Raw genomic sequence first — 15,207 nt, forward strand, 5'->3', positions numbered from 1 at the left:
GGGCCACCCTGTTGGGGGCAGTGCTTGGCTGAAGAGGCCTCTGGGGACTTGGGTCTCTGGTGGGAATGCAGACCTGCTTCCTAGACTCCTGCTGTGAGAAGCTCCCTAGACCACCAGGGGGTGTCTGGGGTGACTGCTCCCGGGAAGGGTGACATGTAGATACCATGCAGGGCACCTTATCTCTGCTCACAGCAGAGCCCAGTGCTGTGGGGAGCCAATCTAGGGTGAACACTCTTCCTTCAGCTAGGGTGAGGCCAGAGATCTGGGAAACAGTGGACTCCAGCCCCCAGCTGTGACATCTCTAAGAAGCCCTCAGCCTCCACAGCCAAGGGTCTGGTGTGTGGGCACTGCCCTTCAGCCTGGCCGTGAGAGTCTCTGGTGCTGCTGCTGATGGTTACTTGAATTGCCTGTGGGGTTTTATCCCCAGTGCACCTGGGAGTTGGGTGGCCTGGATGCTTCTCTCTGCTCTTGCCCCGGCTGGGCCACTACAGGTAAGTACCTGTCCCCTGCTGGGGCCTACTCCTCACTTATGTTTGTGGACTGAGGCTGTCTTCTCCTCCAGAGGAGCCAGGAGGGGTGGCATAGGGTGTGTTGCTTGGGGTGCAGCCTCTTCCCAAAGTGGCAGTTTAACACACTTTAGTTTGGGTTTAATATTAAAGCTTACATGGAGTAGAACAAGCTGTTTGCTTTGGGTGTCTCCCAAAGAGCCTTGTTGCCCAGGCCCTGCATGTTCTGGGTGGGGCATCTGAGGGCAGTGGACAGTGGAGGTCCCCTGGACACCACATCTGCAGGAAGGCAACGTCCAGAGGGGCTGGCAGGGCAGGGGCTGACAAGGTGGGAAAGAGGGGAGCTGACGTTCTCTTAGGCTGAGCTCCCCACGTGCCCCTCTTGGCTCTTCCGAGAAGTGGAGGTCATGCCAGCCCCTGTGCCAAGGGGTCTGGAGGTGAGGAGCAGGAGGGGGCAGCATTTCTCAAAGAACATTTTGAGCAACCTCAAAATTCAGGGAGACAAGTAAGACTGCAAACAAGTACATCCAGATGCTTCACTCTCCTATGGGAGACTGAACATGAAATTGGGAGAATTAAAGATTCTATCAAGTCTTGTAGGAAAGAAACCACTTAATGTTTCCCAAACTGATTTGACTAAGGAAGTCTCTTGAAGACTTCCTGATACTATCCCACTGGCAGGAAGCAGCAGTGTGGAAAGGATGCTACTCCTGGGAGATGCAGACTTGGGTGATAGGCCCGCCTGGAAGTGTCAGTGAGGAAAAGACAGGTGGGGGCACAGCTTCATGTGAGAGATGGACAGGGACATTTGGACAGTCAGTGGGAGGAAAGGACACCGGAGAGGGATGATCGGGCTAGATGGGACCTTGGCTCAGAGCCAGTGCTAGGTTCTCACAGCCACTGTTCTGTTTTGCTAGGCAAGTGACAAAGGGACCTGAAAAGACCTCTGTGGTGCCCAGGATCTGAAGGTAGCCAGGCCTGGGTCGTCAGGTCCTGCATACCTCCCCACCACTTCCTCACCCTATCTTTCTCCCGAGTCTTCCATCTCAGTGGTTGACACAGTAGGTCTGTGACCTCTGCCCAAGGAGCTAAACCTCCTTGTGCCTCAGTTTCCTCATTTAGACTACGGGGATAAAATACCACCTTTCTTGTCAGTGGTGGAGACTCTCGAACCCCAGTTGGCTGTTTTTACTAGTGTGATTAATGGTTGCAATGATGTCTCCAGGAAGGGGCTGGTCACTGTGGACATGGGAGGTGTCAGAGCCAAGAGAGAGAAGCTGAAGGCTTGGCCTTGGCCTTTGACTGCTAGTTGGACCAAGCAGTCTTTCAAAGAGGAGGAAGAGTTGGGCTGAGGGCAGCCAGGTCTGGCCTCCTGCAGGGTCCCTGGTGGGTACCCGGAGGAGGCCGGCAGCCTCAGGGCAGGGAGAGAGTCAGGACCTGCCTCTACTGCTCAGGCCCTACAGAGCCACTGAAGGTTTGCACTGTGGTCAGAGGGGTGCTTTAGTGAGAAATGTGGTGGAGGTGCGCAGTGGGGGGGGGTTCAGGATGCACCCTCACCCAGAGCTGAGCCCCTTTGTGTCTCAAGGCATGGGGAGGGGGCAGGCTGCTTATGAGTTTCTGATTCTCATTCTCATTTTGGTCCCCAAATGTTAGGAATTCCACCTGTCTCCTTCTTGGGAGGGGTTAGCCTGCATAGGAGGTGGGAGCGGATGAGTGTCAGGGTCCCTGCCTGCTTAACCCCCTCCTCTATGGCTGGTAGGGACAGCCGGGGGGCCACACAGCCCTGCCCCTGCCACATCTGGCTTCCCCTGCAGTGTAAGGACTCTTTGTTCGGCAGCTCAGGTGCAGGGCTGGGTGTGGCATTTCAGACAGTGTGGGAGGAGGTGCTGGAATGGCTCAGTGCCACGTGCTGACGTGACTGTCACCTGCTGTGCATGGGCTTTCTCACCCGGCCCGGGCACACTCTCTGTCCTCCTTTGCCCCTTGTTCTTTCCTCCTTGGACTCTCTAAGCCCTGGGATGGAGAGTGGAGGATGAAGGAAAGCATGTGGGTTGAAGTGGGGCTGGTGGCCTGTTGGGTGGGGCTGTGTGTAGTACTCCTGCACCCCCTGGGTCCCTCAGTCCAGAGCCCTTTATCATTTCCTGCTTCTTAGGGTAGGGTAGTAAGGCTCTCTGAGATTTAAGGCCAGGAGGAGAAACACTTGGAAATGAGTTGAAATTTATTAGAAAACAGAACAAAGAATCTAGCCAGCTGCTGCCAACTGTGTGTCAGGCCCTGGCAGAGAGAGTTCCTGGCCTCCTCTCATGGCCCTCAGAGGCATGGGCTGCCACCCATTTCACAGATGGAAGCACTGCCAGCCCCAGACATGGAATGAAGAAGGTCAAATCCAAGTTCTGAACATGTGGCCTGATGCCTTTTGCTCCCACAACTGGCCCCTCCAATCCGTTCCCAAACCTCCACCCGGCTCCAGGCACTGCGGTGCAGCCCTCCACAGTCCTGATCCTTGGGCCAGGGCTGGTACTCCTTGCAGACTGGCAAAAACCAGACCCCACATCAGCTAGGTGTTAGGGTGACTCAGCCAGAGATAGCAGGACCACCAGTGGGCAAGCATTCTTCAGAGAGGGTATGAAGAAAGGCCTTTCATTGTGAAACAGAGCTTTCTTACTTTCTTTGATTTTGGAAAATTTATTTTAAAAGGTCATACATGACTGCAGAACTTTGTAAGTTCATCTGAAAAGGTTTGGTATTTTATTTTGTATTTTAGGACAGGGTTTATAAGGTCTCATTACAGAGATCGGACTCGTAGTGATCAGCCTATGTTCAGCCTCCCAAGAGCTGGGATTACAGGTGCATGCCACCACACCCAGTCTCAATCCCCTTCTCAGCATGCCCTGGGGGTGGGGTGAACACAGCACCCCGGGAATTGAACCTGGGCTGCTGCGTCTGCCTAAGCAGGTGCTTTAATCCATTGAGCTCTTTGGCCAGCCTTAGGTATGGTATTTTAAAAAGCAACTCAAGGGAAGGCAATGAACTCGACTCATTTATTTGATTTTAAAAAGTGAGGTCTGAGAGGCTTAGCAGTTTACTGGGCATATTTTGGGGTGCATTATGTCAGATTCCTCCTCTGTAGCTTTGGATTATTGACACAAGGATTGAGGTGTTTCAGGGAAGGTGCTTAGCAAGGCACCCCGTATTGCAGACATGCTCAGTGAAAAGTGGTGCTCCTGATGATTTTAGAGATAGTTTTTGATTTCAGAAGCTGGTGAATCATGACATCTCTCTTTGAACGTAGCAGAAGAGCTTGAAGGATATTTTTTATTGTCCAAACTCAGTATTTTAGCTCTGAAGGTGTTTTATGGATTAAATCACAGGTTGCTGTGAATACCCCTGGCTGGGCAGAACTTCGAGCTCTTGTGTGTGTGGGGGGGCTGGCCATCAGGATTAGACCTTGTGGGGAGCCCTTTCCTGGTTAGTCCTGGGCATCACTGGATGAGCTCAGTCAAGGCACCCTGAAGTCACAAGGAGGGCTAGTGAAAGAGAAGGTGACTGTCTACAGGGAATCATAAGTTTGTTGCTCTTCCAATTTTCATTTGTGCTGGCGAAAGCAGCAGCACCAAATCCCTGACCCTATTTATGGTAGAGGAAACTGAGGGCACAGGGCTGTGTCTTGGCATGGGGTATGCAAGCTTAAGCCAGCCCCATGGGGGAGGAAGATAGTGTGGTTTGTCACCCGCCCCGCTAGGACGCAGGTTCAGAGGTAGGTGGCTTCATGGTGGCAGCCCCAGGTCCTGGCAGTGCAGCTGGGGTGAGCCATCAGGTTCCTGCCAGCCCTAGTGCCTGGCACAGTGTGTGCAGTGTCAGTATGTGGGGAGGGGCAGGAGGAGGGCAGTCCTTAGGTTGCCGGCCGGGGAGGAGGAATGGGGCCTGAGAACTCAGCATGGGTTGAGCGGAACCAGTCTTGCTGTGTGGCCCTCCTTCACTCAGTGACCTCCATCCCTGTTCTCACCTGTATAATGGGTGGCAAAAGCTCTCAAGGGGGATATTACAAAATAGATAGGAGAAACCAGGGAGCATAAAATCAAGAGCCCTTTGCTCTGGGGGTTCATCTATGGCTGATGTTTTGGGGAGGCTTTCCTTCTGTCATTTTGGAATCATGTATGCAGCCTTGGCTGGAATACACTGAGCTGTGTGTGACCAGAGAGGTGGTCTTGCTAGAAAATGGCTTATGGAACCCTCTTCCATCCACAGGCTCTCTGGACCCAGCAAGCTTCAGACAGCTCTGCCGTGGCAACTGCTGGGCCCTCGGCAGCAGGGAGCACAGGAGAGATGATGGGCTTGAGGGAGACCCCCGCCCCTCAGGGCTGGAGTCAGCACAGTCGGGCTTTGTGCGGAGTCACGAGGGGCCACTGAAGGGGAACTGTGCCCGGGTCGAGCTACTCCCACAGCCTCAGCTCTTGTAAGTGGTTTTCAGAGAGCCAGTGAGAAGTGCTGACTGGGCTGCCCCCCTTCAGCTGGCGCCGAGGCCGCTGGGCAGCAGCAGGAGAAGGCCATGGCAGCCACCCCTCATCTGCCAGCTCATGCCTCCTTGGCGGCGTCTAGTGCCCCATCTGCATGGATCTCCTGCTCTCTTTAGCCCTGGGGACACTGACTCACAGCGGGCCGACTGGCTGCATCTGCAGGTGCTGCCTGAGGCCGAGGGGCTGGCTTCGGGGGCCTGCTGGGTCCTGTGAGGCGAGGCACCTGGGAGAGGCCTGCCTGGCTGGTGAGGGCCCAGCAGAGAAAAGCACAAGCTCAGGAGTCAGCCCCCTGGAGCCCACCTGCTGGCTGCAGGGTCCCTCTTTCTGCTGCTACAGGCCTCCTGGGAAGGGAGGGCTCAGTGGTGTCAGAACTGGCCACCCAGTTATCCTGCCCCCACACCCTACTATTCAGCAAGTCCCAGGGAGGTCACTGCAGGACTCTTCCTTCTGGGCTCCAGTGTCACCTTAACAGAGGGGCTGTCCCTGACTTCCCTTCACATGGAGAAGGCAACCTGCACCTTGATTGCTTTGTGTCATTTTTCAGCCTGTCCTGTCAGCTCCTGGAGAGGGAGGCCTCTGGCCTTGGTCTATTCCGAGTACAGGATGCACATAGAAGCACTTACTAGGCCTTTTTGAATGGATGAAATATGTGTCCTCTCCTAGCTTCTGTGCTCCCCAATTTTCTCAAAACTTGCTTGTGCCTGTCCTGTCCCAGAGCCACCACACACTAGCCCCAGGGCCTTAGAAATGGAGCTCAGACACCTCTTCCCCACCTTCTGTCCCGTGCCTGTCCAGACTTGGAGCCCACCTGGGGCAGCCCACAGACACTGCAACAGTGCTTGTTAAGTGACTGTATGGCCCACCTGCCCATGCCTCTTTCTTAGATTTGGAATAGCCATGCTGCTGGTGGGATCTTGGCCCTCCAGCTGACGAGGCCATCCTGCCCTGTCCCCCAGGTGCTGCAGTGCCGTTTACCTGAGTGGCTGACTCCAGGGAGGCACAGGACACACGCTCCACACCCTACGGGAGGGCTTGGGTGTGGCTGGGGGAGGCCTCCAGCAGGGGCTGGGACGCTGACTCCCCAGTTCCCTGGCTCCTGGACTCCCTCCCAGGGCCGCTGTTGTAGCTACACGGGCCAGGTGAGTGACATCTTATGGGACCCAGGGCTTGGGGCCAGGTCAGTGCCAGGATGGGGGAAATGGGCTGCGCTGGTTGCAGCTCTGAGAAGTTGGGAGCTGATCTTGTGAACAGCACCTTGGAGCCTTGTGTGGCTACTGCCCCAGTGTGAATCGCTCTCTTCTCTTTCTTGGAAATTGGCCAGGTGCCGTTTTACATCCTCTCTCAGACTCCCTGTCGGGATCCTAATCACTGTTTGCTGTACCTTTTTTTGTTTTTTTTGGATTGAAGTCCAGGGCCTTCCCGCCCAGCTATCTCCCCAACGCATTTATTGTTTATTTATTTATTCATTCATTCTATTTTGAGGCAGGGTCTAAGTTGCTCAGGCTAGGCTCTCTAACTTGTGATCCTCCTTCAGCATCCCAGAGTGCTGGCTGGCATTAAAGATGTGTGCTGCCATGCCAGCCTTGCTTGTTGTTCTTCGGAGTTACCTGGCTGTGAGCTGCAGGGCAGCCCTGAGTCTTTAATCCATTTTTCTCTCCAGAGCAAGTACAGTGCCAGGGCAGGCTGGGCCTTGGGGGAGACAAAACATTCAAATGTAGGTCTCTCCCAGGACTTCTTAGGGGGAGCTGTGACCCCAGAGTGGGCACGGTGGTGACTCCCATGTTGTAGGCAAGAGAGGTCTTCCCAAGAGCACTGAGAGCTCCACCCCAGCCTGCACTCTGGAGCCTCGCCTGCTAGAGCAGGCCTGGGAGATACAGGGAGAAAGGGGAGGAAGACGTGGACCAGTGTGCTGCCATCTAAGGACTCACCAGGACACCTGCCCGGGTGAGGTGCATTGTGGGTAGGGAATGCGGCAGCCCAGAGGGAGAGGCCCGGCTGGGGGTGGGGGTGGGGGGGCTACTTCCTAGCCTGCGGTGCTGACAGCCTCCTCCTCCTGTACAGGCAGACTTGAGTGTCTCTGGCTTGGTCTGGACTCTGTACTTAGAGCCTCTTCTAGAGCCTTGGCTGTATATTAGCATCACATAGGTCCCTAAAAGAAGCTGTTGAGCTCCTATCACCTGGCTTTTGGTTCTGTGTCAGGCTTCCTGCCTACTTTACCCTAGCCCTGCCTTTCAGAAAAGAAGGGGGCTGAGATGAGTGAGGGGAGGTCATCTGGGCCCTTCTACCTTGCTTGCAGGAGTACAGGAGAGAATTGCTATTTGTAACCTATTTTGGGGTAACAAATTACCCCAAACTAGTAGATTAAAACAGCGTCACTGCTTCTGTTGTCAGGAATTTGGGGGCAGGTGAGCTGGATGATTGTCACTGAGGGCGTCCCATGAGACTAGTCACCATGCTCTCCAGGGCTGTGGCCATCTGAAGGCTCAGGCCTGGCGGGTCTGCTTCCTAGATGATTCACTCCTGCTTAGCAGATGGTTTGGCTGTTGGTGGGAGGGCTCCACTCCTCACCAAGGGGCTGCTCATGTGTCTTCACACCATGGTGACGGGTATCCCCTCTAGTAAGCATGCCAAGGATCAAGGGGGAAGCTGCACTGTCTTTTATAACCTAGTCTTGGAAGCCACAGTCCATCATTGCTGCAGTGTCAAAGGTGAGCTTGGAAAGGAACCATGCTTGGGCGGAATACCAGGAGCAAGGTGTCAGGGAGGTCACCTTGGAAGCTAGAGATCATACAAGCTGCTTGGCTGTTGCACCTGCAAGTTCACAGCCCTTGACTGGTGGTCTCAGGCATCCCCCAGGCCACTGGCTGGTACTGGGTTGATCCTTCTCTTCCAATTTCTCCCTTGCCACTTGCCCGTAGCAGTGTCTCTATGGGGTGAGGTGGCTCTGAGGCCTGATGATCCTACTCGGGACTCATCATGCAGGAGGGTCTGGGACCTCTCTACTAACTGAAATTCCCCAGCTCCACCCACATCTGGTTACCTGGTTCAAGCTTCCCTGTGGTAACTCCCACTAGTGTGCAGGCTGGGGCCTGTAGGAAAATACAAGGAACCATTATTGCTACACCTTTGTGTCTCACCCGAGGACTTGGCCTGCATTGTTACACTCAACAACCCATTTTAATGATGAAGAAACTGAGGCTCACGTCACTCTGAGAGTGGTAGAGATTCAAACTACTGGTATTCAGAAGCTGAAGATCAGGTCCCAGAACCTGCATGAAACCATAGTGTCATAGGAAGGGACTATTTATTCAGTTGGGTCATCAAGTGAAACATATAGAGAAGTATGCTTTTGTGATGGTGTGTAAGAGACATGTCCCTGCCTGGGGGTCTTCTAGGGACCATGGCAGTTTGGCACCTTGGAACAGAGTTGATACTGTGGTCTTGAGCTCCTTTTTCCTGTCTGCATTTTATCCCAGTCAGGAGACCTTTCCTGGGGAACAAGCAGCCGTGAGCACCCTCCCTACTGGCTCTTTCCTGCGTGTGGCTTGGGCTGCTGTCCCCAAGGGCAGTCTTGGGTCAATTTAGTTGACTCGGCAGTGAACAACTCTGAGGTCCATCTTTTATCTCTGTGATCACTCACTTCCTGGGAAAGGGATTCAGGTCACCGAGAGAGCTGCTAGAGGGATTTGCTGTAGACTTTGTTGGGAATACAGGCAGCTGGGGCCAGGTTAGTGCTTACTCAGCATGGTGGTGACTGTTCCCACTTTACAGATAGAAACATGAGGCACCATTGCTAATGGATTTTTCCCGCGTCCACACTGGGTAGTGGCGAAGGCTGCTGTCTGCGCAGTTTTGTCTTGTTTGAGACTGTTCAGAAATAGTGTGGTCATCCCTGGTGGCAGAGAGGCCACGGGCTTGCCTACCTCTGGACTCGGGGATCTGAGGGGATAGCTCAGTTCTGTTTAAAGTAGGGTGCCTCCCCACCTAGCTGGCCAGGGCCTCTCACACAGGTAGGAAACCAGTCTGTGGAGCAGCTGAGCTGGTGGGCTGGCTCCACGTCTGAGGGGTTTGGTGCTCAGAAGCAGTGGTGCTCAGCTCGGGTCTAACACACTGTCTGAGTGTGATTCACTCACTAATTCTATTGAGAGGGGATCTGTAGGGTAGGCTTGAGGTGAACTTGTGGGGAGAGGAGTTGTAGCCCCAATGATGGCCATCAAGGTGCCCAGCTAAGCTTTTTATGCTGGTGGGGAGACCCTATCTTTTTTCTGGCCTGTTCTAAGCTTCCATCCCCTCCTCTGCCTGCAGCTGGGCTTCTAGTTGTTTGCCCCTGCAGGGAGCTATGGAATTGCCCTGTGCCTCTCAGGTGTGAGCACCCTGGAATAACTAAGCTGGGCTCTCTGTGGTCTGGTGGGCCAGGCAGGGCTCTGGGGGAAGCAGCACCAGCGCCAGGGCTCACCTCCCATCCCTGGCCGCCTGCCATGCGTCCAGGCAAGGGCTGCCCCTGGCTTCCTTCTTTGCTTCTGAATTTGGTTTACAAAGCCTCTTAAAGTTGTACTTTTAGGGACTTTACACAATTTGTGTGTGGAGAGAAGTTGGGGTGTCAAGTGGGAAGATGGGCCACTGCCTGGATGGCCCGTGAGGGCACTGCAAAGATGGTGGTCTATAGGGCAAGGCACCAAGCAGCTTCCCCTTCATTAACCCTGTGCTGGCTGAGGGTCATCCTCTCTGATTCTTGGTGTTTGGTAGGATGGCGAGGCCAAGGCAGGGTTGAAGGGTTTTGGACTGAGACTGTATCAGGTTGGGGGTCATCAGATAGCCCTTGCAGTCAGACATAGACTGTGTCACAGTCATGGTGTGGTCTGATATTAGGGTTGGGGCCAAGGCTGAGGCTGGGTTCTGAGCTCGGATCAAGACCTGGCTCTCTCCACATGAGGTAGAGCTCTGGTGACTCCAACCCCCATGGCATTTGGGGGGCTTTTCCTACCTCTCCCTGTCTTTCTAAGGTGGCCTTGGCCACACTTTTTACCTGGGAGGTCTCATTTAATCCTCCCAGCAGTCCTACTGGGGAGCCTGACACACCCCATTTTACAGATGGGGAAGCTTGGAGACTGAAGCAGGCTTTAAGGGTCAGAGGAGGCTAAGACTGGTGAGTCCAGGAGGCAGGGGACAGCTGCTGGGATTGGGGAGTGAGTTCAGAGATGTTGACCAAGGAGGGGTGCTGAGAAGGGCAGATACTGTAGAGGTCACTAGGCAAGCAAGGAAGAGACTGAGTTGGTGCCTTAACCCAGATTTTGGGCTCCCAGGCCAGCGCTCTCTCCCTTGCCTTCCTGTCTCCTTTCTTCTGGCCTCCTAGGCTGCCCCTGCTCAGGCCCTCAGGGGACCCCACTCAGCACCTCCTAGGTTGGCTGCCTGCCCCTTTTTCCTCAGGGACCTGGCTGAGGAGGCTGGGGAGGGTCTGTCTAGGAGGAGTCTGGTGGCCCCTCCCTGGGCAGAGGGGTGGGAGGAGCCTGCAGCAGACAGAGCCCCTTTGTTTGTGCCACTGTACAAAGCAGCTGGTCTGGGATTTCTGGGCTTTTTTTTTTTTTTTTAACATTGGAAGAATAATTGCATTGTCTGGGGGACCTGGAGAATCCAAATCCCTCCACAAACTTGCCAGGCTGTCCAGAGATGGTCCCTGGACCAACCCCCCCAACTTCCCTGTGTCTCCTCCTCCTGTTAGAAGCCTGAGGGGGAGAGAGTCCTTCTCAGGAGCTACCTCAACTGCTGACCTCAGGAGCACTGGTTGTAGCAGTTGGACAGAGAAGTGCAATGTCCCCAAGGTCTCCTGGAGTAACTGTGGGCTGGTTGGAAAGGGAGGCCCATTTTGGAGTGTTCCAGTAGGCACCTCCTGGGATGCGGTGATGTGGTTGCCCGAGAGGCTTATTTTCCTAGAAGTAGGTCAGGAAATTTATCTGGAGGTGGCACTAAGATGAGGGTGGGGTGCAGGTGTACCAGGAAGTGTCCTGTGTTCAGAGATCCAGGGATGGGGAGGGGCTTTTTGGAGGGACATCTTTGAAGGGTGGGCACCCAGGAGACTGTCCCCTGTGGCACTGTTTTGTTGCAGTAGCCACTGTTGGGGTGAAGCTCTGACTGCCTGAGGCTGAGGTGGTGCCATTGCTGAAGAAGCAGGGCCTTCAAGCCTCCTGCCTATGACTCACCAGAGAAGGGGTCCCCAGTCCATTCTGGAGCCTGGCCGAACTCTAGAGAGCAGGCAGCAGGAGTTCTTGGGTCAAAGTCTGTGCCCTGGGGTCAGTTGGGGGTGTTGCTGTAGTCATTGGAAGGGACTCATAGTTCAGGGTGACTGCTACTTTGGGCAACAGTAAGGGTGTTGGCTTGGCTTGAGCAGCATCCCCGAAAGGTTGTGCCCAGAGATGGCCTGTCTGACAGAAGTTAGGCCAGCCAGGGCACGAGTGACCCCATTCACGATGCCTGTCGCTTCCCTCTTTCACCTGCACAGCACCACCTTGACTGGAGGGCTTCCTCTTGGTGGAGTTGGAGGTCTGTGTGTCTGTGTGTGTGGAGGGAGTGGGCATCTGGGAATGAGAGCCAAAGCCAGAAAGCAGCTGGATCCAGAGAGTGAGGGCTGACCTGCTCAGGCCTGCTCCACACCTGGTACGTAGTAGGTGTTCCATGAATGGATGAATTATGCCTCCCAGTCAGACTGAGAAGCCTGGCCATGCCTCCAGCCTGCTTTCTTTTCAGTTTGGCTTCTCTGCAGTCCAGTCAAGGTGGTGCTGTGCAGGTGACAGAGGGAAGCCACGGGCATCATGAATGGGGTCACACGTGCCCTGGCTGGCCTAACTTCTCAAGTCCCTGGGGCCTTGGCCTGTGTGGGGATCTCTGTGGCCTATGGTCTCTGCTGCATGGATCTCTACTGCCGGCGCTGGGCTGGAGGCCCCAGACTCCCACCACTTTTTGCCATGGAAGCTGGAGCAAGAAGACAAGTGTGTGCTGCCCTGCCCCTCCTCTCCCCTTCCTTGCCTGGCCGAGCCAGCACTTTTTTCTTCTCTCCTTTATCTGCGGGAAAAGTACAGGGTGTTCTGTTTCTCCTGCGCATACAGATCAAGGAGTGGATGTTATTTATTTCTTTATTTCCCCAAGGCGAGAAAAGGACAGGCAAGCATCCGGGACCATTTAAATCATTCTTCCTCCTCAATAAAGCAGTTTCTCATTAAACAAACAAACAAACAAACAACTCAAATGAGGAAAGATGATGCCAACCCACAGGAAACATGCAGTGCTACTCATTCCCGGCTGGTTGGAGTAGGATACGCAAAGGTTCCCTTGCCCAGAGGCTCACAAGGGGTGTCCCTGGATGTGTCCTCTTTTGCTGTTAGTTGGACCCCAGGGTGATCTGAAGGATCCTGGGGGCAGACTCATTTCTGCCCTCTGTGGGCTGTGTGGAGGGCTCCTCTACCTTATGGGGGTATAGGGGCTTGATGGGAAGGTTCTGGAACAGGCCTGTGGGAGTCAGGACAGAGAGGCTGGCTGTCCTGTTGGCTTGGTTGACCACTCCACACCCATTCAGCAGCTGACACTGCATGTGGTCTCTGGGTTCAGGGTCTCAGAGCTGGTATGGGAGCCAGGCGAGCCTTCTGCTGTCATCTAAAGACTCGTGCTGCCTCCATTTCCCTTGGTCCATTCCTCCACCTTTCCCAAGCAGTGGCGTTCCGAGTGCCTAGAGGCCTAGAGGACCTGACACAGTAGTTTCTTACCAGGGCCCTTTGAAAAAATGCTGACACTCTTGTGACAGCCACACGGGGCCACCTCACTTGACTGCTGCAACAGTGTAGCAAGGACAATCTGGCCTTGGTGGCCACAGCCCTGGGCGCAGTGGGAAGCTCAAGTAGCAGACAGCAAGCCTTCCTTCCCTTTTTCGGCCTTATCCAGTCCCCTGGTTTTCAGAGGCGGCGCCCTAGGGAGCCCAGCGTGTTCTGTCATCTGTGGGGCCCCCAGTTTCATGTCTGTTACGTCTTGAACTACGGAGCAGCTTTGTAAGATGCAGTCCCGTCTGTAAGGTTGCGCACACTGCAGCCACTCACGCCTCTGGATGAGAGATGCTGGAGGGGTGGGGGTGGGTCCTGGGGAGCTGTGGGGTGAGGCAGGGCGACCGGGCGCCACGTCGTCGCGGGGTGCCTGGCAGCGGTGGCGTCACGGCAGTTGGCACCGTGCCCTGCTAGCAGCACGCCGCGTGTTTACAAACCTGACGCAGCGTCCGCGCCGGCTGGCAGACATCCGGCGGCATCATCCCCGACCCAGCCCCGCGTGCGGCGGCCACATCCTCACCTCTAAATTTAGTCCCAGGAAGGAGAACCGGGGGAGTGAAAAGGGAGGATGGGAGTGAGGACTGCGTCAGCCCTGACCCCCACGGCTCTGGGATGCACTCGGAGGTGCGTGGGGAGGACCCTTGCGGTCTCATCTCCTGGGAAAGCGTGGGCGCAGCTTTTCTCGCGGGGGAGGCGGCAGCCCCTACTCCCGAAACTGGAGCCTGTCTGTGAGGGCTTCCGGGCCTCGGGCGCCACCTGCTGGCGGTCTGGGGGACACGTTCTGCCCGAGTCACACAACCCTGGGTCTTGGCATTTCAAAGGCGTTTCTATTCAGGCCCTGGAGTTGCAGTGGGTAGGTAGGTGAAAGGGGTGGTTGAAGGAGTAGGTGGGAGGTGCTGGGAGCAGCATGTTAGCCTGAGCGTGTTTTGGAGAAATGCCCTTTTTGTTAAACCTGTGATCAATCAAAGTTAGAGCACACCGTTGCAGAAACCTCGGTAGTCGGATCTTGGGATGTCAAAGGGAGTCCATGTGCCAGCCCGGGATCCATTGATGGTTGATTTAGAAGGCAGGAGCGAGTACCTTGGTATGGAGGTAGACATTCATGCATGCAGCGAACCACACGGATCTTAAAAGTACAAACTTCTATCTATGCTCTGTACCTACCACTGAGACCAAGGTACAACTTTCCTCCAGTGCAAAGTGCCCTCCTGACCCTTCTCAGTCCCTTCTGCTCTCACCTCGCCTCTCTTCTGACCTCTGTCATCACATCTTCCGTTTACCTGTTCTGGAACTTCGTGGAGATGAGGTACTCCTCGGTGGCTGGCTTCTTTGGCTCACTGTCTTGTCTTGAGGCCCATCTGTGTTGTTAGGAGTAGTTCAGTTCTGTTTATCGCTCAAGAATATTCCGTCATAGGATAATACTACATATAACACATTGTATTTTATTTGTTGTCATTGATGGACCTTTGGATTGATTCTGCATTTTTATTATTATGAATAAACTGCTATGGATCTTCTTTAGCATGCTTATTTGGACGTGTTTTGAGGTATAGACTTCTTTATGATACTGGGAACTGAACCCAAGGCCTTTGCCCTGAGTTACATCCTCAGTCCTTTTTCATTTTTTTGAGATAGCTCACTAAGTTGCCCAGGTTAGGCTCAAAGTTGTGATCCTCCTGCTTCAGCCTTCCAGGGTACTGGGATGACAGGTGTGTGCCACCATGCTCTGCTTTTTGGATGTATCCTTAGGAGTGAATTGCTGTATGCTAGGAAAGGTCATGCTCAGCTCTTAGGTGCTTGGTGACAGGTTTTTCCTGCCCTGGGGTAACTTCCTGATTACTTCCCTCTCGTTGAGTTTGCTCTCCTGCTAGATCCTGGGTACTATTAGTTCTGTAATTTCTGCTACTCAAATCTCAACAAAAGGAATTGGAATCCAAGTTGCTTAGTTTGAGGAAAAAGCAGGGAAAGGATTAGAGCTGAGTGCCCCCCCCACCCCCCAGGATGTCCCCAGACACCTCTTAATCATTCTGGGAATAAAGAGGCAGTGTCTTCCAGCCCTGAGACCAAATTCAGGCACTCCCCTTGGCCTCCTGGCATCAGCCCCCCTACTGTGGCGTCTCTGAGCAAGCTGGCTTAGTGTAACTGTCAATTTGATGTCTGGCTCTGGTGCCACGGGTCCTCATGGTCCACTGTTTCCTGGGATCCTCTCTGCTTTGTGGTGACTGAGGGGCTGGGTAGCTGGAGAAAACAACCTACCCGGAATAGCAGAGGCTTGACAGATAGCAGCCTCGTGGCACTTTCTGGGGGTAGAGTGGAACTTAGTCCTTCCCATCAGATTGCTGCCTGGTGGAGGCTGTGAAAGATCAAGATAAAGCTAGA

General features: G+C 54.3%; 2 protein-coding genes across 9 annotated transcripts in view; one reads left to right on the plus strand and one right to left on the minus strand.

Moving 5' to 3' along the window:
• Nucleotides 1-13,307, minus strand: part of LOC101573214 (calcium-binding protein 1-like) — a 103,360-nt gene extending 90,053 nt beyond the window's left edge. Inside the window, exons 1-3 of the mRNA XM_012515361.2 lie at nucleotides 13,266-13,307; nucleotides 13,105-13,198; nucleotides 665-785 (exon numbers count right to left, since the gene is read on the minus strand). Of these exons, the coding sequence (XP_012370815.1) occupies nucleotides 665-785; nucleotides 13,105-13,198; nucleotides 13,266-13,307 (257 nt within the window). The remainder of the gene's footprint in view (nucleotides 1-664; nucleotides 786-13,104; nucleotides 13,199-13,265) is intronic.
• Nucleotides 1-15,207, plus strand: part of Smox (spermine oxidase) — a 35,198-nt gene that overhangs the window by 5,565 nt on the left and 14,426 nt on the right. Inside the window, exon 1 of one of the 8 annotated variants that reach the window (XM_023718616.1) lies at nucleotides 355-491. The exons of 5 other annotated variants lie outside the window; for them this stretch is intronic. The gene's annotated coding sequence lies outside the window, so the exon portion shown is untranslated. Of the gene's footprint in view, nucleotides 1-354; nucleotides 492-13,406; nucleotides 13,453-13,611; nucleotides 13,682-15,207 lie in introns of those variants that run through there. 2 more of the 8 variants (XM_023718618.1, XM_023718617.1) reach the window with 2 other exon arrangements.

The sequence above is a fragment of the Octodon degus genome, unplaced genomic scaffold (genome assembly GCF_000260255.1).
Source record: "Octodon degus isolate 3935 unplaced genomic scaffold, OctDeg1.0 scaffold00060, whole genome shotgun sequence".
Lineage (NCBI taxonomy): Eukaryota > Metazoa > Chordata > Mammalia > Rodentia > Octodontidae > Octodon > Octodon degus.